Source organism: Scomber scombrus, chromosome 2 (genome assembly GCF_963691925.1).
Source record: "Scomber scombrus chromosome 2, fScoSco1.1, whole genome shotgun sequence".
Taxonomy (NCBI): Eukaryota; Metazoa; Chordata; class Actinopteri; order Scombriformes; family Scombridae; genus Scomber; species Scomber scombrus.
Genome location: NC_084971.1, coordinates 15644369 through 15665421, shown reverse-complemented (window position 1 = coordinate 15665421; position 21053 = coordinate 15644369). Strand labels below are relative to the sequence as shown.

The 21053-nt window shown below is 39.9% G+C and overlaps 2 protein-coding genes across 3 annotated transcripts in view; one reads left to right on the top strand and one right to left on the bottom strand.

The window, feature by feature from the left end:
• Positions 1-578: 578 nt before the first annotated feature.
• Positions 579-5923, top strand: cd7al (cd7 antigen-like). Its single transcript, XM_062430773.1, has 5 exons — positions 579-672; positions 1405-1758; positions 3210-3584; positions 4681-4781; positions 5209-5923. Exons 1-5 carry the CDS (start codon positions 612-614, stop codon positions 5425-5427), a joined length of 1110 nt encoding a protein of 369 aa, XP_062286757.1. The 5' UTR covers positions 579-611; the 3' UTR covers positions 5428-5923.
• A 2473-nt stretch (positions 5924-8396) lies between these two features.
• Positions 8397-21053, bottom strand: part of tnrc6c2 (trinucleotide repeat containing adaptor 6C2) — a 57913-nt gene continuing 45256 nt past the window's right edge. For both annotated transcript variants that reach the window (XM_062428174.1, XM_062428175.1), the window contains 8 exons: positions 20352-20631; positions 19236-19400; positions 18016-18207; positions 17378-17527; positions 16248-16463; positions 15408-15481; positions 14259-14398; positions 8397-13609 (listed from right to left, as the gene is read on the bottom strand). In XM_062428174.1, coding sequence (XP_062284158.1) covers positions 13267-13609; positions 14259-14398; positions 15408-15481; positions 16248-16463; positions 17378-17527; positions 18016-18207; positions 19236-19400; positions 20352-20631 — 1560 coding nt within the window. In that variant the 3' untranslated portion in view covers positions 8397-13266. The remainder of the gene's footprint in view (positions 13610-14258; positions 14399-15407; positions 15482-16247; positions 16464-17377; positions 17528-18015; positions 18208-19235; positions 19401-20351; positions 20632-21053) is intronic.

Sequence of the window (21053 nt, the reverse complement as noted above, 5' to 3'; positions counted from 1 at the left end):
TGTTTTTGCTTTTCAAGTCTTGGAGCAGTCAAGCTTCAAGTTCAGTTTTTTTGTGAATTATAATATAATATAGTCAGACTGAAGTGCGTAGTATCTTAGCTTGAGAGCCTTCAGTCAGCAGGACTCGTATAGTGTTTCCGTTGCGTCCACTGTTCCAAATAATCATCAGAAGACAGACACATCCTGTTCAGACACAAAGAGGCATCATCATGCCCTCTGGGATATGCAAAACTGTTGTGTGTGGAATGTTTCTTTGTTCAAACAGGCAAAATATAGATATCATTAAAAAAAGATGTACATTATACTGATTAAGCAGTTGTGCAGACAGTACCTGTAGTAATTGACTACTTTATGGAAAAAGGAGAAATTAAAAAATATATTCCTTTTTTAAAAATTGTACAGTTCAGTAAGTGCTTTTTTGGCTGATGTCTGATCCTTCATGAAGTATGCTTCCTCCTCGCCTTGAGGTTTTTGAAGGTGGAGCTTATAAGGAGTTCCTCTTGGGTGCATTGCAGTTTACTGACACTTTGACATCAGTTTTTTGGTACTGCTCTAGCATCATTGACCTCTCTCAGGATCTTAATTAGTGTCTTGTGTTGAGACCAATAAGGATGAGTGGTATCCAGTATCTGGTCTGTCTGTGGATTCTGCTCATCACCCAGAGCAGATTTGGTAAGATGTGTTCTGTTAAAGCTGGAAGTTTGAGCATTTGCTGTCTAGTTTCAGAGTGAATTTTTATTATTATTTCTTAAAGATTTTTTCTGGCATAGACACCTTTATTTGACAGTAGATAGACAGGAAATTACAGGAGAGAGAGGGGGTTGTGACATGCAGAAAAGTCCACCGGCTGGGATTAGAACCGGGGTCCGCTGCGTATATGGCATGCGCTCTTAACCACTCGACCACCGGCACGCCCAGAGTGAATTTTAATTAGAGCTGAACAGCAAGCATGATAGTTTCTGAGGGAACTCCCTGCAAGTCCATTTCTTGTCAACTTTCTTGTAATCTTTTGTTGTTATTGGGACCATCTGATCAGTTCTGGTGTTTTTGTTTTTTTAGGCTTCAGTTTGTAGTTGGAAGTGATGCTGCTGTTTTGTCCATCTCACATTGCATGAAACAGTTGTGGGGAATCATTGCTGAATATGATTTTTTTTTTTTAATTAAGTCTTCTGTTCATTTACAATTATAGATTATGAAAATGCAAAATTGAAGTTAGAGAAAATATTATAATTTACATACTGGTTGCATTAAAGCCGCTTTTAAAACATTTTAGAATAGAAATGAATGATTTCAAACTTTTGTGCTAGTTTTTAAGACATGTATAATCACTTTCTTCACCAGACTCTAACATAACCTCATCTATCAGTGCAGTTGTGACACTTTTCTCCTTTGTTTCTTGTCAAGTACGCAGTGACATTCAGTTCATCGAGAAGCATGAGGGGGATTCTGTGGTCTTTCCCTGTGCGATTGAACAGAGAAACCCAGCACCATTTGGAGTCTACCTGAAACGCAGCTGGTTGGTTCCTAATGAAATACTGTTCATGCACACCGGAGAAGACTTCAAAATGAAATATGATCATGACAAAAGCCGCACCATTGTGAGCGGAGACCCAATAAACCACACACTGAATGTGACCATCTCTGAGCTGACAACCAAAGACACAGACCGCTACTACTGTGAGTTTATTGTGGAAAACCCTTCTTCTGAGGATGAACACATACCTGGAAAGACTGAATTCTTCCTCCTTGTTACTGCTGGTAAGTGTTTTTGTTTAATTATTGTCCCCCCACTTTTCACTTGTTTTTCAGCCACAGGTGGTTGATATTTTGAGTGTTTGGTGCTTTTGCTTTCTCAGCACTAGTGCACGCCCTAAGCACCACTGTCATAATAAGGCATATTTTATGGTATTATTTATATGCTGTGGTAAATGTTGTTAATAAGTTATTATTGGCCATTGGTGAATCCAACTGAACTAAAAGAGAAAAAAAAAAGTTTATCATGCTGGAGAATGATTTTTCAAAACCTGGCAACCTAAAAAGTTCCCTTTATTAATAACATTTTACTGACATATAGTTTATAAGTGATTCATCAACATGAATAATGAATACATGCTTACTTCTTCTATATAAACTATGCCTTATTAAGAAATGGTGTGATGTGTCGTTTTTTCTTTGGGGTGTGTCTGGGTTTTTTTTTCCAAAAAGAAACACCTTAACTGGTCACTCACCAGTTACTGGAGCATCTTCAACAGCTCAACCGAAAGTAGCACTGATCATCTCACCTTGAAATTTAAGTTGCATGTCTTTCTTCATTTGACACATCTTCCTATGACTCACCCACTCCAGTCAGCTATTCTTTGTTTAAACATTGTCAGTTGTCGGAGTAGTTTGGTCATAAGTTCATTTTATTGTGCCTTTGGCCATATCTGAAAATGCCTGCTCACCACCACCAAAAAAAACAAGTAATCATAAAAATCACAATGACTTTCATTACTTTAATTCAAACTGTATGAAACTATTGCTCTCAAAGTATGTGGGTGAGCTTCAGTCATGGCTGCTCACATCAGTTCCACTTAGTCCAGAGAAGGGAAACTGTTCTTTTCATGCATACAATAATAGACACAACCCCAAATTTTAATATAATGCACACCACATATGGATTCTTACGATGAATATGCCTTCAAGAGTATGACCTTGAAGGGCACACTGAAATTCCATTTTTTAAAGTTTATTTATTAAAAAGGTTGCGTTTAGTTAGTTATATCTGGCACATTACATGTGCTCATTAGTGCCTCAGCTCATTAACAATTATTATTAATCACCAGATCAAAAAAAGTCAATAAACCTTGATACCTCTGTTTAGAAGTCCCATAAATAAAAATCTGTAGACTGTTGAGGATATTTAAGTAATAAAATGGTGACTGATTTAAATGTTTTATTTTGTTCTCTCGTATCAAAGAACAGTCAGATGGTGAAATAGTTTTTTTCTGTTCAATAATAAACTTAATAAACTTAAATGGAGAATTCCCTCTGATAATCCTCCTATTAACTTAATAAGTAGTTTGATTGTCCAGGGGAACAGATATCTGATATCTAAAGTTACATTTTTGAAAGAGCTCAGGACACATCCAGTGATGATCTTGTCCATCACATCAGCCCAAACATGCCTGATGTCATATTCTAAATTTGATTCCCTCTCCCTTCTGGAGATACCCCTGCATCGGTGGACAGTGGGAGGATAGAGACATGCTCTGGGGGGTCTGTGGTGCTCCCCTGCCTGCCTGCAGAGGAGGGCTTGGCAGTGGAGGGGGTGAGTCTGAAACGGCAGAAGGGCCAGGAACCTGTGGAGGTGCTGTACGACTCAAGAAGACACCATGGCAATGAGCCCCCATCCTACTCCCAGTTCCCCGCTGAGAGATTCCGGCTGACCTCGGCGCTCGGCCCTGGTGGCATCACCTACAACCTCACCCTGCAGCAGCTGCAGCCAGAGGACAGCGCACTGTACAGCTGCCAGCTGCTCCAGCGAGACAGGCCTGACAGCCACGCCAGTCTAGGGAGGCGAGCGCTCTTTGTTTCTGTGAAAGGTGGGTCACATCACAGCAGGACTTGATCACCACCAGGTCGCTCAGACTTACTTCCTTTTTTTGTTCCCCCAGGCTCTTGAAAGCGAAAATACTCTTTATTTTCATACTATTTTTGTTCTGTTGTTGCACCTGTATGTTTTCCCTTTGTCAGAAAATGAGCCACTAACAAAACTGCTACTTACAATATATATAATAATGGCAATAAATCCACTTTATTATTGTTGCTATGTGTGATTTCTTTTCAAGTGATTTGTATTTAGTGCATTCAAGTTTTGTGGGGCACTTGCAACAGGGATTCAGTTTCAAGATAAAAAAGTTCCCTTATGTTTTTGCTTTTATGTCTGTGCACAGTTAGTAACACCAGATAATAGTAAAAAACAATAACGGATGAAATTAATATTTTCTCATACTTCATTTGAATCTTGTAGATGTAATAAGTAAAATAAATAATAATCACTCAAAGGTGCCAGACTGCAGGCTTTGATGTAGATATGTCAATACTGAACATATTAAAATATCATCTTAAGTTTTAAAATATTTTAGTAACAATAATAATGAATATACAGTATGTTTTGTGTGTAGTTTATTTATTTAATTATAGGGGACATTTTACATGTAACAACTTCAAATTAACTGTGCTAGAGTTAGTTCAACAGTGAAAATTGAAAAGATGAAATGAAAAATGTCTGGCATAGTCATTTATAGAAGCAGATTGTTTTCAGTCATGGTCAAAGACCCAAACACGTCACATGTGCAGTTAGAATTAGTGGGACTTATATCGTGAGTCTCATAGTTGAGGTGAAAAACTGAAGTCATATCAAAATATTGATGTATTCAAACTGCAGCCTTGAACGAGGAGGGAAGCTTGGCTCTGTGGTTTTTTGCAATACCACCAATGTGTTGTAAGCCACTGGAGCTGCCTTTTAACCACTAACTGTCATCTTGCTACTTTTGTTTTAAAGTCTTTAGTGATGCAGTGTGTGTGCACATTTGTGTCATGATAGGAAAGCTCGACAACAGGGAAGTTGAATGATGTTCGGTGAAGATGACTCTCTCTGTCTTTAACATTTTTGTCTTTCTGTGCTTGTTCACACAGGGGATGACTGCAGCTGCTCAAGCTCCTCCACATTGCTGTATGCTCTGTCCTCAGCCGTGGTGGTCCTCCTCCTCACCATTGTGTTTGTAGGGATTTGTCTGGTAAGTGGAATTATACCTTGCATCGTGCTCTTCTTAATATACAGGAAAAGACGAGAAATATCAGACATGCATGGGGTGCCTGTCACAAACACTTGCTTGTCGTGAGCCAGAGTTCCTCTGCAGCTGACCACAAAACCACACTGGTTTCATAACTTTGCAGTTTTCAGCATGTTTTTCTTAAAATTGAATGAGGAAGGTAGTGAAACCCATGTTCTACTTTTTAGTTTAGTTTAATAAGTCGACTCAGTCTTATAGTACTCCCAACCCTTCCGTAATTAAAAACACATCACAGTGTGGATTAGTCTTGGTTAGGACTTCCTATTAAGGCTGCAGCCTTACGAGAACATCACTCACTGATTTTGATTTTAACACCGGAAATACTCTTTGTTCCCGTCACTGATTTGTTTTTCTTCTTTCTTGCGTTCAGTGCAAATTACGTCCAAGTGTCAAGCCAAACCGTCAAGCTCCCATCTACGAGGACATGGCTGGTTTTAAGGATCTGAAAAGCAGTACAAAACTGGCACCTAACCATCTGGAGGATACAGTGTCTGTATACAATAACACATCTGTGAAGAAATCCTGTCCTGAGAACCACTATGAAAGCCCCACAGGGGCCCTCTGTCCCAGAAACGAAACTCAGACATAAAATATCACTAGCATTATGAACATGAACAACTTATCACCTCAGCTGCCTGAAACTCACTGGACTCTGACTACAATTTGTTCTCTGACAACAGCTACGATTTTTCTCTTCACAGGGTTTTTTGTAATTTTATGATCTTGTATTGTTGCTAGCTGAAAGAGTGCTTGTAGTTTTGCATCTGTAAATGTTTTGGGTTGATCGATATGGAAACAAATCACATATTCTGTGTTCTTCCATCACAGTATATGTAATTTATATCACAGTGTGTTATATATTGCAATGTTGTGCAGCATTTTCTGGAGGCTTATTCAAATGTTTTTGTTGTTTTTCTTTTACTGAGTTTTAAAACAGTACATGTTGTTGTATGACCAATCAAATTAAATGTTGAGTTTTCTTGTAAATAATGTTGTTTACATTCACTGTTTCTCACAAATGTTTCAGTCCTCAAGGGTGTAAGACATTGAATGAATTTCCTTCCTCATTAAATATTTGCAGCACTGCTTATTGTAAGAATTTGAAATATTTTTTTACATCCATGTTTGCTAGCTGGTTGTCTCTACTGTGCCTGTTTTTTTTGCACATTTCGTGACATTTCGACCACTAGCTGTTGATAGGTGGAACTGTGTAAAAAGCAGTAGAGACGCTACCAGCAAAACTCTTTAAAATATTCCTCCATTGTGTTCCTAGTGGTCAAAAGCTCTACAGAGTACCTTAAAAAAACCTTTGTCATGTAAAAAATCATATACAAATGTTTATATTTCCATGACAGTCCTGCTCACTGATGTGCACTAACATTAATTAGTGGAGATAGCCCACCCTTAATATAATGTATGTTAAATTTTAACTTTTGATTTTGCATTCAAACATACAATTAGTTTAAAATTATTCTAAATCAGAGATGAAGCTTATGCGGAAACTATTAAAGAAAAGAGGACAAAACACTCAGTAACAGCCAAGAAAATTTGCAATTTATTAATATAGTCCGAAAAAAGCTCCATAATTCATGGAAACATTTTTTTCCGGTGCATGTCCTTAACAATCACATTCTATGAGGAGAAAAAAGAACAACATTAAAAGCCACAACTTTGTATTTCAGTTACAGACATTTTTCCTTAATGTTTTTTTTTTTCAAAGTAAAGAGAAAGGCAAAGGCAAAGTACCCCTGTTCCCCCACCCACCCTCCTCCCTTTTAAAAAACAGCCAGCCTTAAAAGTCATGGGCTTTATTTATTTTTTTCAGTACTACCCACAGTGCTTTAGCAGAAGGATAAGCGCTCATTGGTTAAGGATTACACAGCATGGCGACGCAATGTCAAATTTTGCTAAAACGTTAAGATGACAATGATAATAAGGAGGAGGAGGGGTAGGAAGAAAGTAGAGTGGAGGAAATTTGAGCAAGAGACAAAACAAGAACAACCCTACATCAAACCCTGAACCCCAGAGTCTGAGTCGACAAGCGCGATGCTTGGACTCTTCCCTCCCACTTGTGCATAGATCATGATCCTTTAAAAACCAGCTTTATTCCTCCACTTCAACCTGCCTCTGAAAACCTTTTTGATAAAACATGTCAAGAAATATCTCAGCTATTGAATACCTGTCACAGGAACAGACATGTGAACAGACAGGAGAGATGATTTGAAAACAAAACACAAACATCTTGCACGATGCTCCTGTACTACAGGATGAAAACTTAAAGAGTCAAAACATACAAATGCATTTTCTGTCACTGTCTTCTTTTTGACAGTCAAACCATTGATCATTGTTTAAATGTAAAGCAATTTCTACTTAGATTTCACATGTAAAGCACTCACTTTTTTCAAAGTTGATTCTCAGTCTTATTTGGTAAATATGTAACTTGCTACGAACATTTTTATTTTGTCTTACACAATGGCACTCTATATTCTGTTAAACTCATAACCTTCAGTGCTTGCTTGGAGTTTAATTGTTTTCAGTTTTCTCCCCCCCCCCCCCACAAACATTTAAACCTAGAAATGATGGAGTTGGTATCTGGAACCCTGGCCTTCCTGAGACAAAATCCACATCTTTTTATGAGTGTGCAAGATAAGTGAGCAAACTGCATCGCTTGCAGAAAACACACAAAAAAAATTATCACAAATCAATAACATACAGAGATAGTCTGTCAACACGGAAAGAGAAATTAAAAATTGAAATATGACACAACACTGATCAATCCCAGAGTTCTGAAAGTAGCATAAATCTTCATTTTGCAAGATTTTCATGTCCATATTTGATGGAAGATGATTTTTTTTGTTTCTTTTAACAACATTCCTGTTATAAATTCCTATTTCCTTGAACTTCAGACAAATGAAATGCTTGTAAACGACAGGTGGCTTTTGCAAAACAAGAACAGAAAAGATAGGCACCTCTGAAATGAGTCTTGTAACAAACTCACCTCCCACACTTTATCCCTTTCCATTTCTCCATGAAGTTAACATAGGGATTACTAGTCCTTCTACTGCTATCTATGGCCACAGTTCTTTGTTTCCCCCCCCCCCCTTTTTTTTTTTTTTTTAGTTTTTTTTTTTTTTAGTTTTTGTATTTCTTGATTTTTTTTCTTCTTTTTTTGTATAATTGGAACAAAATGGTGCAATACTCAATGATAATCCTTGTCTTGGATTAATCCACAATAAAAGCCACTATAAGGTAGATAAACTTTTTACAGATAGAATGAAAAAAAAAAATCCATTAAGTCCTTGAGTAAACATGTACACATGAATTGTCACCATTTCCCCTCCGTACTTAGACTTGTTTATCTACGATTAGCTGAGTGAGGGGTAGAAGACACTCAGTGCAACGTTAGAAGATAATAAAGTCTATCAGAATAGTTTTCGACAGAACAAAAAAAAGAAAAAATTAAGAAGACAAAACAGACACAAAAATCTGTGTGGAAAAAAATGCAGAAAGTGCACTGTACAAAGTTTCTTGAAAGTCAGATGTATGTATGAAATTCATACATACATCTGACTTTCAAGCAAACATCTAAGATGACTTTTGCATTTTTTTCCAAAGATTTTGTATTTGTAACTTAATGCAATACATTTTTGATATTCTCTAAAAGCCCCTAAGTGTACCTGTCAGATAGAGAGAACAAAAAAATTACTGACTTCACATTTCGTTATTGGCGCTCCATGATTCAAGTATTTATGTTCAATATTTTGTTTTGTTTTGATATGTTTGTGATTATTTTTTTATCAACTGGGTAAATATGCATCAAACCAGGTGATTCAGGTTGGGCTTTTAGACAGGCTAATTAACAAACAAATACACATATGTACAGTACAAGCACTTCAAAGTACTGTAATATGTCGTCGAAACCAGAACGTGCATATCCAACTCCGTAAAAGAAAGACATAGCCTTCGATCAATCAAGTATCAGTTTACATCCGACCCAAATTCTTTCCTTCCTATCACTTATTTGCGGGGAAAATACATATTGCTCATTTTCAGGTGTATGAAACCAAGACCTTTCAAACACAAATGAAAAGTTTCAGAGGTTACGATCCAAGATGTCTGAAGAGGTGAAACCACACACCGTTCCTTACAGTATATATCTATATGTAGTGAATACATATATACTGTTATCTAGAACAGAGCTGTAGAGAGGAGAGCCTCTCGATGCTGGTGCAGCATGGGAAACCCCCTTCACTGTCAGGGTTCTCCAGTTAGTACAGGATGCTGGGAGGTCCTCGGCTATTGGGTCTGTCTGAGCTTGGATCAAGGCAGTTACAGAAACAGGCAATAGTGATTTTTGCTTGTGTGCTGCAGGACTGCAAGTCCTGAAAGGTAGCCTTTTCCCGTTTTCTTGTTTATTTTTATTTTATTTTTTACATTTTTTAAACTTTTTTTTTTGTTTGTTTTTAAGACTTTGTACCTCTTGAAATGTGCCCCTCCCCTCCTGCTGATGCAGAGTGAGGAGAGTGAGGCTGATACAGTGGGCCCAAGCCATCTGGGTCTGTGGAAATGTACAGTTCAGTGGGCCCGCTTTGAGCAGGACACAAACATAAAAACAAGATAAATACAGCATCCACAAAAAGGCACCCCAGACACCAGTCTACTCCTTTAGATGGTGGTAGTAGAGGCTGATGACCGGAGACGTTTCAGCTAGAAGTGCAGAGCTTTAACATATTATAGATCTTTTTTTTTTTTTCATTTAGATTTTTTAGCATTTTTAAGATTTTTATGTCAAACTTCATAAAAATGACGTTAAAATGCGATTTCATTTTTGGTTTTAAAAAAATATGTACCCGGGATTACCCATCATCAACTGTGCACTGTAGCAAACTGGAACCCCCAACTGAGTAAAGATTTTCTCCTTATTGTGGGGCATTCCCCACAAAGAGCATTAAAAAAAAAGAAAGAAAAAGAATCTCAGTCATTTAAGGGTGTGATGCTGCCGCCCATTTGTTTGATCCCTCCTGTCCCCCGCTGCACCCTCCGCAAAGGTTATCAAAGCTCCTCCAGACAGGGAACAGAAGTGCTCTCTATAAAGATACAGTATGACACAGCAAATTTATATTGGCACATTACATTGGCATCTCTTAAATGCAATAATGGGCCCCCAAACAGTAACGATAGGCCACCTTTGGAGAAAAGGACTTAATACCAACTTTTCCCTTCCAATTAGGATTAAGTTTCGAGGCATGAGGTCTGTACATATTGTTGCGCAGATGGCCTTGAAAATTTAAGACTACGCTCTCACAGTAGAAAGGACAGATACGGAGAGGTGCATCTCATACTTGGTATCATCAACTCCCCTACCCTGAGTTCAAGCTGGACAAAAGTGTCATCAGCGCAGAGAGAAAGGCCAACCTTTAATAAAGTTTTTGGACTCGAGTATGTGACAGTGTTCTGGTGGCTTCGCCTGACTTTATAGAAATGGTGGCCATTCTGAAGTGCCAACAGGAGTGAACAGGAGACAAGTGTTAGGGTTTGCCAAGCTCTGGGAGGAGTGCTCATTCCCAAGTCAGGTTTGGCGTGCTGTAAAGGGCCCCAGCCTCTAGTCTTTTGCATAGAAACAGATACAAGGGCCTGTTGGTGCCTGGTCAGGGGAGGGCTACTGGGTCTGGTTGAGGTGGAGGAGAGGAGGAGGTTATAGCATAGCAGCTAGGCAAAGGGCAAGGGGGGACAGCCTGCGGGCAGGCGGAGCAGCTTGGAGCGACAAACACTCACACCCCCCGTCTGAGACACCTTATTTTTACACATCTCAAGATACTACCTGGAAGTACTACAGAATACTGTCAAACACAAAAGCATGATCAGTTAAAAACAAATAGACAATCAATAACGGTCTGTAGTATTGATCCTTGTTTTGCATTCAATACACAGGATGAACATACAGAGGCACCTCTGACCAAAGTGTTTCTGCATATGAACAGTGAAGGGCTAGTTCAGCAGCCAGTAATTTGTAGACCACTGCATGTAGACAAAAATAACAATATAACACATTGAAAAACAATCAAGTCAAATGATCTTTCAAAAAAAAAAAAAAAAAAGTACAACTGGCAAAAATTCCAGAAATATGACTATTACATCTTCCAGCTAAAGTGATCTTTGTGTCAAAGAACTGAGAGATGGGGGAGAGGGCAGGACGACGGCAGGGTCGAGTGGTGGCGGGCCCCCCCCCCCTGTTGGAGATGCCGTCTGTGGCGGAGAACCGTGATTGGCCAGTCTTGGGAGGAGCCGCTTTCTTGCCAGACTGAGGGAGGGTCAAGTGGAGCCCAGGAGGAAGTGCTGCGCTGTGGGGCTGCCACCTGACACCCAGAGGACCACAGCAGAGAGGCACTCAGTGGACACTCCCCCACCCCTCTCCACTCCGACTCACCCACCGACCGACTGGCTGGCTGGCTGGCTGGCTTTCTGGCTGGCTGGCTGGCCAGCGGGTGTCAGAGACAGCTGACATTGCAAGTCTAGTGCCTCCAAACAGAACAAGGCTAAACATTTGGAGTAACAGTGATATTCACTTTGATATTTTTCAAAGAAGGAAAAAAAAATCATGGACTGCAGTTTCCCCGAAAGGCCCACGGTACATTTCAGTTTTGTTTCCCTTCATCCTGCTACCAGAGGAACAACGCCAGACACATTTCCAAGGAATAGATACAGTACATAAAAGAGCAGAACTTTTTTTTTTTTTTCAATGTTTTTGCTGCTCCTTTTTTGATTTATTGGATTGCAGTTGAAGCAATTTGCTCTTCATAAGTGCTATGATAAAACCCTTTGAATTTTTATAAGTCTTAGTCTCTTCTGTTTGTACAGTACCAAGCGCAAGGAACACTCGTAGGTCTACTGCATTAGGAAAAACCCCTCTTATTTGGTATTGTGCCAGATACCCAAAACCATCCAATCCCACTGTGGATTCAGTCTCTGTTGGGTGTGGCTGTGGCACGCAGAGAGGAAGTGTGCATTGTTGTGTACCCAGTGTCACTCTTTAGTACAGATTGCTGCATGCACAGTTCAACAAGCCGCTTCTTCCTCTTTGCAGTTTTCCCAACAGTTTCAAGGAGATTGGTGGCCTGGAGGGAATCCAAGTTTTGAAAAGGGGGTTAAGGTTTTTTCAAACCTCAAAGTCTTTTGCTGCGATCAGCAACAATCAAAAAACAGAGAAACAAAAACAAAAGACAATCCAGCTCTGGTGGACATCGAGTATGGACGGAAGAAAGATCTATGTTGTATATTGCACAATGTAACTGTCACATGAAGGTGAAATTGTGTTCTTTTTCTTTTTTCCTCCGAAAACTGGCTGACCATACAGACCGCTGGGCTTCGTAACAAATCGGACAATAGAAAATTCAACAAAGCACCAGTTAACGACTGGGTTCCAAGTTGAAAGTGACCAGTGTGATCTGGCCTTGCAGACGTCAATGATTAGGTGCCACCGCACACACATACTGGTGTACGAAACAGAGACACGCACCCAGGTTGACAAGTAATCTTCTCTCAGCTTATGTTGTGATAGATATCAAAAAATGCGCTTGGATCTAGACCTACAAAAAAAAAGAACATTTAACAGCTGTGTCAATCCCTTTGAGAAGACATATTAAAATAATTAAGCTGATGATTGGTAGGGCCAGTCACATGGCCAGGCCTTTTTACTGCCCAGTGACAGAGTTGGTCACCAGTCGTATCCTGTACCACTTGCTGGCTCAGAGGTTTAACTGTGCAAGATTTCAGCTATTTCTTCAGTTACAAAACAAACTAAAAAAGGCGGCTTGGGAAGGACCTGGGCCAGAGAGCACTTAAGGCTAATATTAGTGCTGAGAAACAAACATTAAAATAACTAGTAAAGGTCTTTGAACCACATCATTGGCCATGGACATGCTGGGAATGGTCGTTTTAAGTCTTATTTTGGGATGATTTTTTTTTTTCTTGGAGGAAAAGTCTCAGATGGCAGCTTTGATTGCTTCTCTTAAAAACACTTCACACAAAATGTCATGTATACTTATGGAAAAACTAAAAACACTTGAAAGGTTTCTTTGTGTTGTGTCTCATTTTAGTTTGTTTTATATGATGCATTTCAAAAATACCAAAAGGAATAAAAACTTGCTTTTTTTTTCTCCAAAAAAGGTAAACCTAACAAAAAAAGGTAAAACAGAAGGACTGGAGTCTGCAGTCTGTGTGGTGGGGACCCCGGCCTTCTGATTCACAATTCACAGTTCAAAACAGTTCAAATTGATACTGATTATCGCCACATGATTTGCTTGGGTTTTGCTCCTGTTCATAATGAATTTTTTTATTTATTTATTTTTTTTCTCCATCCCACCCTCCACCAATGGCTTACATGACATGATGGTGGTAGGTTGGTTGGTTAGTGTATTGTGGCATCATCCTACATGGACTCCCCACTCAGCAGATCTCCAGGCAGCAGGGTGTTAATGGAGGTGGGGCTCCCGATCACGCGGGCATCTTCTCCGCTCGGTGGACCCCACAGACTGGAGTATTGTGGCATCCCTCCCCACAGCAGGTCGCCTCCACTGGCCTTTCCTCCACCGCTGCTCCACTGGCCAATTGAGTGGGACTGCGCTGTCCCGCCCATCCGGTTTTGATTGGTTCCCGGGTTGGCCTGCCAACTAGTGGTGTTTGCCCCTAGTGACTGGCCTTGTGCAAAGAAGCGGTTCACCTCCTCTTCACCGGCAAACTCCGCCAGGATGGTGGTGTTTCCAAGCACACACCTTATGAAGACAGGACGTGAACATTAGTCAGAAAAATTTTCTTACTCTGAGTTTTTTTCATTTAAAGGTTGTACAATTTTGTTAAAAATGGAAGTACAAATAATATAAATAAATACAAAATATAGCTGATCCTTTCACCCAAATGGTACTTTCTTGGGGGCTTTATCAGGCTGTTTTTTCTTGCACTGCTGTAACCATATTTCGTGCTGCCATAATGAAAAATGGGTCACACATCTTGCATTTTGTTACCATGACAACCAGCTGCAGTGGCTGCCACAAATAGCAAAACCAAATTAGGGACAACTCTTAGACCAAGCAAATGTGCCTCCAGAGAAGCTTTGCAGTGGTATTTCCCCCATTATTACAACAATCACTGTAATATTACAACACAGCTGACTACAGCGTGACATCCTACCTCCTCTTCCATGTGACTGGTCAGACACTAAAATAACTTTATACTCAGCTGACTGCTCTCAGAGTGTGAAAACATCAAGCGACAAGGAACATTAGATTCTCCCTTTCTTTGTAATAGCTACTTCCTTTTAATGAATGAAGTGAAGCAGAAGCTTAAGTTGAAAAAATAAAAGTGTGAACATTTTTGTTTGCTAAGCACATTTTGGTCTATGTAAAAATGTGATTTGAGTATTACATGTGCAGGGACTTCTGGGCCTTGGCGGACTCATCCTTGGAGCTGTAGCGCACCACAGCATTACCCTGGGTCAGGTTGAGGTGGAATGTGATCAGGGGGCCGTGCTGCATGCACAGGGTCCGCAGAGTCGAACCATCAATCTGCAGCAAAAACACAAAAGTGCAAAGAAAACAAAATTGCAATTACAACTGATATCTGAGTTGATTCATCTACTTTACACTGTAAATGTAGTCACGTTTATTTCCCATAATCACTTCATTGTTGTCCTTTTTTATAGTATTGTAAGAATCCTTTTTTTTTACTTTTTACTCTTTACCATTTTACTTTTATTTTCTCCACTCTTCAAAATAAATAAATAAAATGCAAGGTGTTTTCTATCACACTAAGAGGCAAAGCGTAGAATCGTATTTGTTCAATTTTGAGTATGCTTCCCCAAAGCCATCAGATGAATCTATTGTTTATTTGTTTTAAATCGTTGAATTAATTTATAACATTTCAATGCTGTTATAAATGGCACAGGCATGTATGAGCACATTTCACCTATTTTAGTTTCATTCCACTGGCTGCCCATCCATTTTAGGATTAATGTTTAAATTATTTGATTTGCTTTTAAAGCCTTGAATGGCCTTGCCCCACCTTACCTCCCTGAGCTGTTGCACCCCTACACTCCCAGCCGATCTCTCAGGTCAGCTGACCAGCAGCTCCTGACAGTGCCTAAAGCTATGCTTAAGCTCAGAGGGGATCGAGCGTTTGCCGTTGCAGCTCCAAAACTTTTGAATGAATTGTCGCTGCACATTAGACAGGCCTCCCCACTGTCTCATTTTAAAACTCTTCTTAAAACCCACCTCTTTTCTTTGGCTTTTGACACCATGTAGAATGTTGATTTTATGTGTATACATGCATATTTTTTATATTGCATTTTATTTATTTTATTGCTTTTATCTTTCTATTGTGTACGTAATCTTTTTATTGTGCTTCTATTGAGATATCTATTTATTGTGTTTTATCTTGTTGTGCAGCACTTTGGAAACCTTGTTTGTTAAAATCGTGCTATATAAATAAAGTGGAATGGATTGGATTGGATTGCTGACTCTATTAATTCTACACTGTAGCTACAATATAGCAGGAATTAGCAGCACATGTACGTACCTGTGGCGTGAGATTCCTCAGAACCAGCCAGCTGCTGGTCCTGTTGGAGTTGTCAGTACTCCAGGTGGTTCCTTCTGTAACAGAAAAGTAGACACAATATAAATTATACACATATTGTATATACTAACAATATAATATTAATATTATATTATCATATTAATGATAAAATTCTGTCAGTGTGTTAAATTTCTCCAATTTTTTTACTTAAAGCTATTCCTTTTACAACAGTCAAATAGCAAGTTGGTCCAATAAGTGTCTCCAGAATTTTTTTTTAACCATTGCGTTGGTTTTTCAAGAGGGCTCTGCAGCTCTGTGCTCAGTGTCGTAAACTTTTTTCAAAGAAACATTTTACCGACTGTTATCCATTTCCACAAACACGCATACGTTTCTTGACTGACACTAACACAAAACTTTCCTCCCAAACTGCTTGACGTGTCATGTCAAAATAAGGTCACATGTACGATGTTTATAGAAGTTCACCACAGAGCCGGTAAACCTCAAAATGTCAGTTTAGCAGCTTGTGCTTATCTAGCCTTTATATAGCGAGGACACAGCAGCTGTTAACTTTCCTATACCTCTGTGTTAGGTGCTAGGTGTGACATTATGAAGAGATTTGCTTTCAATTCAACACTTTGATCAAAGTTCAGTTTGATTCAAAACAATGTTTCTTGATTTATTTGTAAATAACATATAGTCACTTAGCAATGTTTACATTTATGGTGACACAAAATGATGTAAAACTTGTTTGGTTGAAAAATCTGGTGTTTTTAACTAAGATTGTTTTAGCGGAGTACCGTTCGGTGCTTCTGATAAAAATGAAATGAGAACATTGTGGCTCACCAGAGGCGTAGGAGGCACTCCAGCCTTGGGCCAAGCCCAGCGAGTTGCCACCCCAGGTGGAAGAGGGTTTGGTGTGGGTGAGGCCTGGCGGAGGTCGGGATGGGGCTATGGTGCTGCGAGGCCCATGTGGGACTTTCCATAGCTCGTGGGAAAGAGAGGCTTGGCTCTGGGAGATGGGCCCTGGGGACCAGGTGGACTTCATGTCAGACATTTTACCTTCACACAGAGAGAAGATGGGAGATGGAGGGCAGTTGAGAGAATGTCAACTTACAAATGAAGATGTACAACTAAGGCTTTGTGTTGGGAGACTAAAGTTAATTGATCTGTTGAATGCGTTCCTTTTTTTGTAAATAAAAAAAAAGAAGCAATAAACAGTGTCTACATTCCTGTGTATATTACAAATCACATCACAAATGAGATTCATAAAGTCTGGATTCTTCGCGTATACTTGTCTTAAGCACACTGAAACATAGGGTGTTTACTGATGTCACAACCAGCAGGGGTGGGGCTTGTTTATTTGTGGCTGGTTTCAAAGCAGCACGGATAGATGGCTGAAGGTCACACTTAGGTTAGGTAACTGTCTTAGTAACAATAAGGGTGTTGTTTAAAGGCACTGAGGGACCAAGTGTAGGTGTGACTTAAAGCAAGAGGGGTCACAAAAACAGGTCAGGGTTTGGGTAAGGTTCAGGAAAAGTAGAAGCCTGACAACATGGTGTCAGTGGCTTCCTTTTTGGCGAGGAGAGGTTTAGCAGGTCCACACATGGAGGGGAAATACTCTGGTTTGTGTACCTGAGCTGTCTCCATCAGAGGACGACAGACTGAAAGAGTTAGAGTAGCCACTGATAGGCCAGTCACTGCTGGTTGAAGGCAGAGAGCCATTCTGAAGAGAAGGAGCTGGGGAAGAGGCTATATGGGCGTAGAGGTAACAGTGTTGTTGCCATGGACAAAGAGAAAAAACAGACAAGTCACTTCATGTCAGTATCAGTACAAGAAAAAGATTCGGTCCTGTGGATTTGGGCCAGCTTGTGTAAGTGAAGAAATGATTCATTAACATATGATCCACTTTATGCAGCATGTTTTTGTTACTGGATGTCTTTAATATATATTTGTAGCCTTGCTTCTGTTCATACCTCCATTCCTGTCCCTCAGCAGGTATCGGTTGACGTCATGGATGTTGGTGTTGATGGTGGGACCACTGGGGACGCTGCCAGGGGTCATGTTGGGGTCATTCTCAGGGTCGATGTTTTGAAGGCCCTTCCATGGCACACCTGGGCAGAATTCTGAGGGAGCAGAAATTAAGCAGTGATGAGGGTTATTTAAACAAGATCAGATTCTGAGAATCACATGATTACCATCTCGGTGCACTCTGGTAGTCTAGTTGTTAAGACACATGCCACATAACCGCAACATCCACAGTTTGAATCCAACAGCAGCAGTGGGCCTTTGTCACCCTCTATCTCGCTCTCCCTTAATTTCCTGTCATATCTACACTGTCCCTATAATAAAGGCATAAAATGCCCCCCCTCTCAAAAAAACCTGTCATCCCATAACTTCACCCCTGTTTTAATAATTTAGTCCCAACAAGTCTCTAAGCCACTGAATCATTCATAGTTATTCTTAAAATGATGCAACTACTGCATACTCTTTTTTACATTGTAGTGGCACCTTTTGGGGAAAGTATCACTTGTACTAAAATCAAAAGACAGAAAAACATCCACTACTCAAAATCTACAGCATTAACAGTTATGTATTTGCATCTCGTTCTCACCTGGGGGCCAGTTAATGTTGGTCCCATTGGAGATCTTCTCATTGGGGCTCTTGCCCTGGCCCCAGCTGTCTGGGGGCACCAGGGGGCTGGTGGGGGACTCAGAGCTGGACATTAGATTGTATGGGCTGTATGAGTCCTCCAACTGGGGCGGCTTCCCAGGGGGACCCAGGCTAGAGGCAGCAGATATGGCACCTAATGGATTGAGAAAAAGAACAGATTTGACATAATCTGAATTTAAAGTATAATAAGGAGCATAATATGTGCAAACTACTCTTAAGTTAAAAAGACAATGTACAGTTTCCCGTTTTGTATAGGTCCCTTAAACCATTGCAAAAGGAGAAACAAACACTATTAATATTGATTTATGACCTTTTCAGAGTAAAATGTTATTGGTGTGATGTCTAAAGTACAACAGAATTTATCTTCTGATGCTTTGAGTGACTTCTAATGATATGAATACATCTTTTAATCACAAATGGAGAGGAAGTTAGATGACAAAGTGTTTGTGGCTTACAGCTTCTTATCTGAGAATGAACTTGAAAACAAAAATAATTTTTAAAGAGTGAATAAAGCAGGGTAAATAAAATAGTGTTTTGAGTTTGAGGTGTGTAGGAGCCTACAAATGTTGTGTGACTAACACACTTGTCACTTTTTATGGGAGGTACTCTGACACTTTAGGAGAAGCGTTTCTGGCTGTGAGGCTGCTTAGCTGAAACCGTGCTTGCACTCAGAATGTGTGACAACAGACAAATGCACAGAGAAAAAGATGATGACACCTCTAACGTTGCAATGAAAGATGCATGTCTGCAAACAAGTCCGGCTGGATTTTAATCATGTTTCACAACCTTAAAAGGGAGAAAAAATTACCCATTTCAACACTTGATCAAATAAGTCATATTAAAAGATAAATACTTGCTACGAAACTTCACACTTGCACATCTTGCACATTTTCACTATCTCAAAAAAAAGTCTTGCATCCACAGAAAGAAACTAAAATTGTTCTGAAAATTTAAATCCCTGTTTAATTATAGTTGTTATGTTACAACATATTAGCTGCCAAGTGGTACTTAACTATACAACAAATGGCAAGGGGATTGCCCAATGTGTGTGTCAGGTGTACATCTATTTAAGATGGCATTGAATTTTATTTAAAATGCTATTTGCATACTATATGTATATGCATTAATGTGTGTGTTACAGCCTGTTTTTCTTCAACATACCGTGCTTATTGAGGTTGTTCTCCATGTTTGAGGAGTTGCCAGAGAGGCTGTCCATGGAGTTGGAGTGTGTCCACTGGGACAGGCGGGACTGGGGCTGATGGGGCTCTTTCAGGGACAGACCCCCAACCTCCATGCAGTTTACATTCATGTTTGGATTCAGTCCAGCTGCACACAAAACACAAGAATCTTTATTTGTTATATGCAAGTCATTGGTGAAAGATGTTTATGTTTCCATCCATTACCAAAAATCCATCTCAAAAGAAAAAGACACACTTGAACTGCACAAATGAGTTGTTCATTGATCCTGGTTTAGGAAACGAAACAGGTATTGATATGCTGTCAGAAGATGGAGGGCCCTAGTAGAAATCTGGATGTATTTCTCAAAAGCAATGGCTATGGATTGATTGTGTTTTTGGTTGGGCATATTTATTAGTGGTTAACATAATGCATGTATGAACTGTAAGCAGCCACATCTGCCATTCTAGCACTAGATTCAGATTATCTACCTAGGCACAAGAGATCCACAGGAAGAATAATCCAGTGCAATTCTTACTATTGGCTCTCTTTGCAATGAATCAGAGCTGTATTAAGTTACTCCTAATACAAATGAAACATCCTAATACTGCTGCTTCACAAAACACTTGCTGTGAGGCAGTCACATGAAACATCATGTATTTGTCACTGTGGTAGACCCCAACCCCCTTTTCCCAACAATACCTACAAAAGCCATTTTCTGCATTAACTCTTCTTTTTAAATATTGTAAGGGAGCAATGGAGCCAGACAAAGCATCGACAGTGAGCTGTTTAAAGAGTTGTAGACAACAGGCTGAACAACTCCAAGTCCTTTGGTTTGCAAGAAACAAACTTTGTTGTAAAGTTGTAAAACCACTGCCATGTGCAGCATGAAGTTTGATCACAATTGAAATCATTATTGACCAACTTCCTTACTAAAACAACACAACTTTTGTTTTGTTTGATCGTACCATAAACTGATACACCAGTCTCTCATAAGCAGAACCTGCTCAAGTGTTTGCAGTAGTATTACTGTATTATCTGTGGGGATAAAAGTAACAACCCAATTTTCTTCATTTAGTGTATTCCCCATCTCAGACTCACAGAGAGGGTAGGTGCTGTAGGTGTTGGGCGAAGACGGCGGCTCTTTGGTGTGCAGTGTGTCGGCAAGGCCCGGAGCCTGGTGTGGGCCTGTGAAGGGGTCAAGGGTTGATTTGCCGGAGCCATGGCCTCCGGCTGGGCCACCAGTGGGAGGCAGACCAGCGGAGGAGGAGGAAGAGGAGGAATGAGAGGGAAGTTGCTGCTGCTTCATCAGCAGCGCCTGGTACAGCTGACGCTGGTGCTGCTGGATCTGCTGCTGCATGTTGGTCATTATACGTGCAACCTGGGAGAGAAGAGAAGCATTGTCATGACAGAGAAACATTAAATCAAAATTAAGTATTAAGTTACTAAAGAAAGAAGAACTCAGGATTATTTTAAATGATGTAGTTTTCTGAGAATTCAAGGTTCAGAGAAATGGTGGAAGCACCAACCACATGTTCATATGCACATATCCTCTTTTAACAGCCTTTATCTTGCAGCAAGCCACTGTTGACTGGCCAACAAAACAACCTAAAAATGTCCAGAAAGAAGAACAAACTCGAGTTGTTGACTCATGTTAAACAAGAAGTAACATATTCTCATGCAGAAATAAGTTTGGGCAACCCCTGATGTAACAACACCTTTTGTAATTGTATTTGAAATTGTGTCATGGACAATCTATATGTGTGCAGGAGGGATGCTCGATATTGGCTTTTCTGCCGATAT

Coding starts and splice junctions, on each gene's coding strand:
- cd7al (XM_062430773.1), top strand. CDS start 612: ATGAGTGGTATCCAGTATCTGGTCTGTCTGTGGATTCTGCTCATCACC. Junction 1,759..3,209: donor CTTCCTCCTTGTTACTGCTG/GTAAGTGTTTTT, acceptor TCCCTTCTGGAG/ATACCCCTGCATCGGTGGAC. Junction 4,782..5,208: donor TGTTTGTAGGGATTTGTCTG/GTAAGTGGAATT, acceptor TCTTGCGTTCAG/TGCAAATTACGTCCAAGTGT.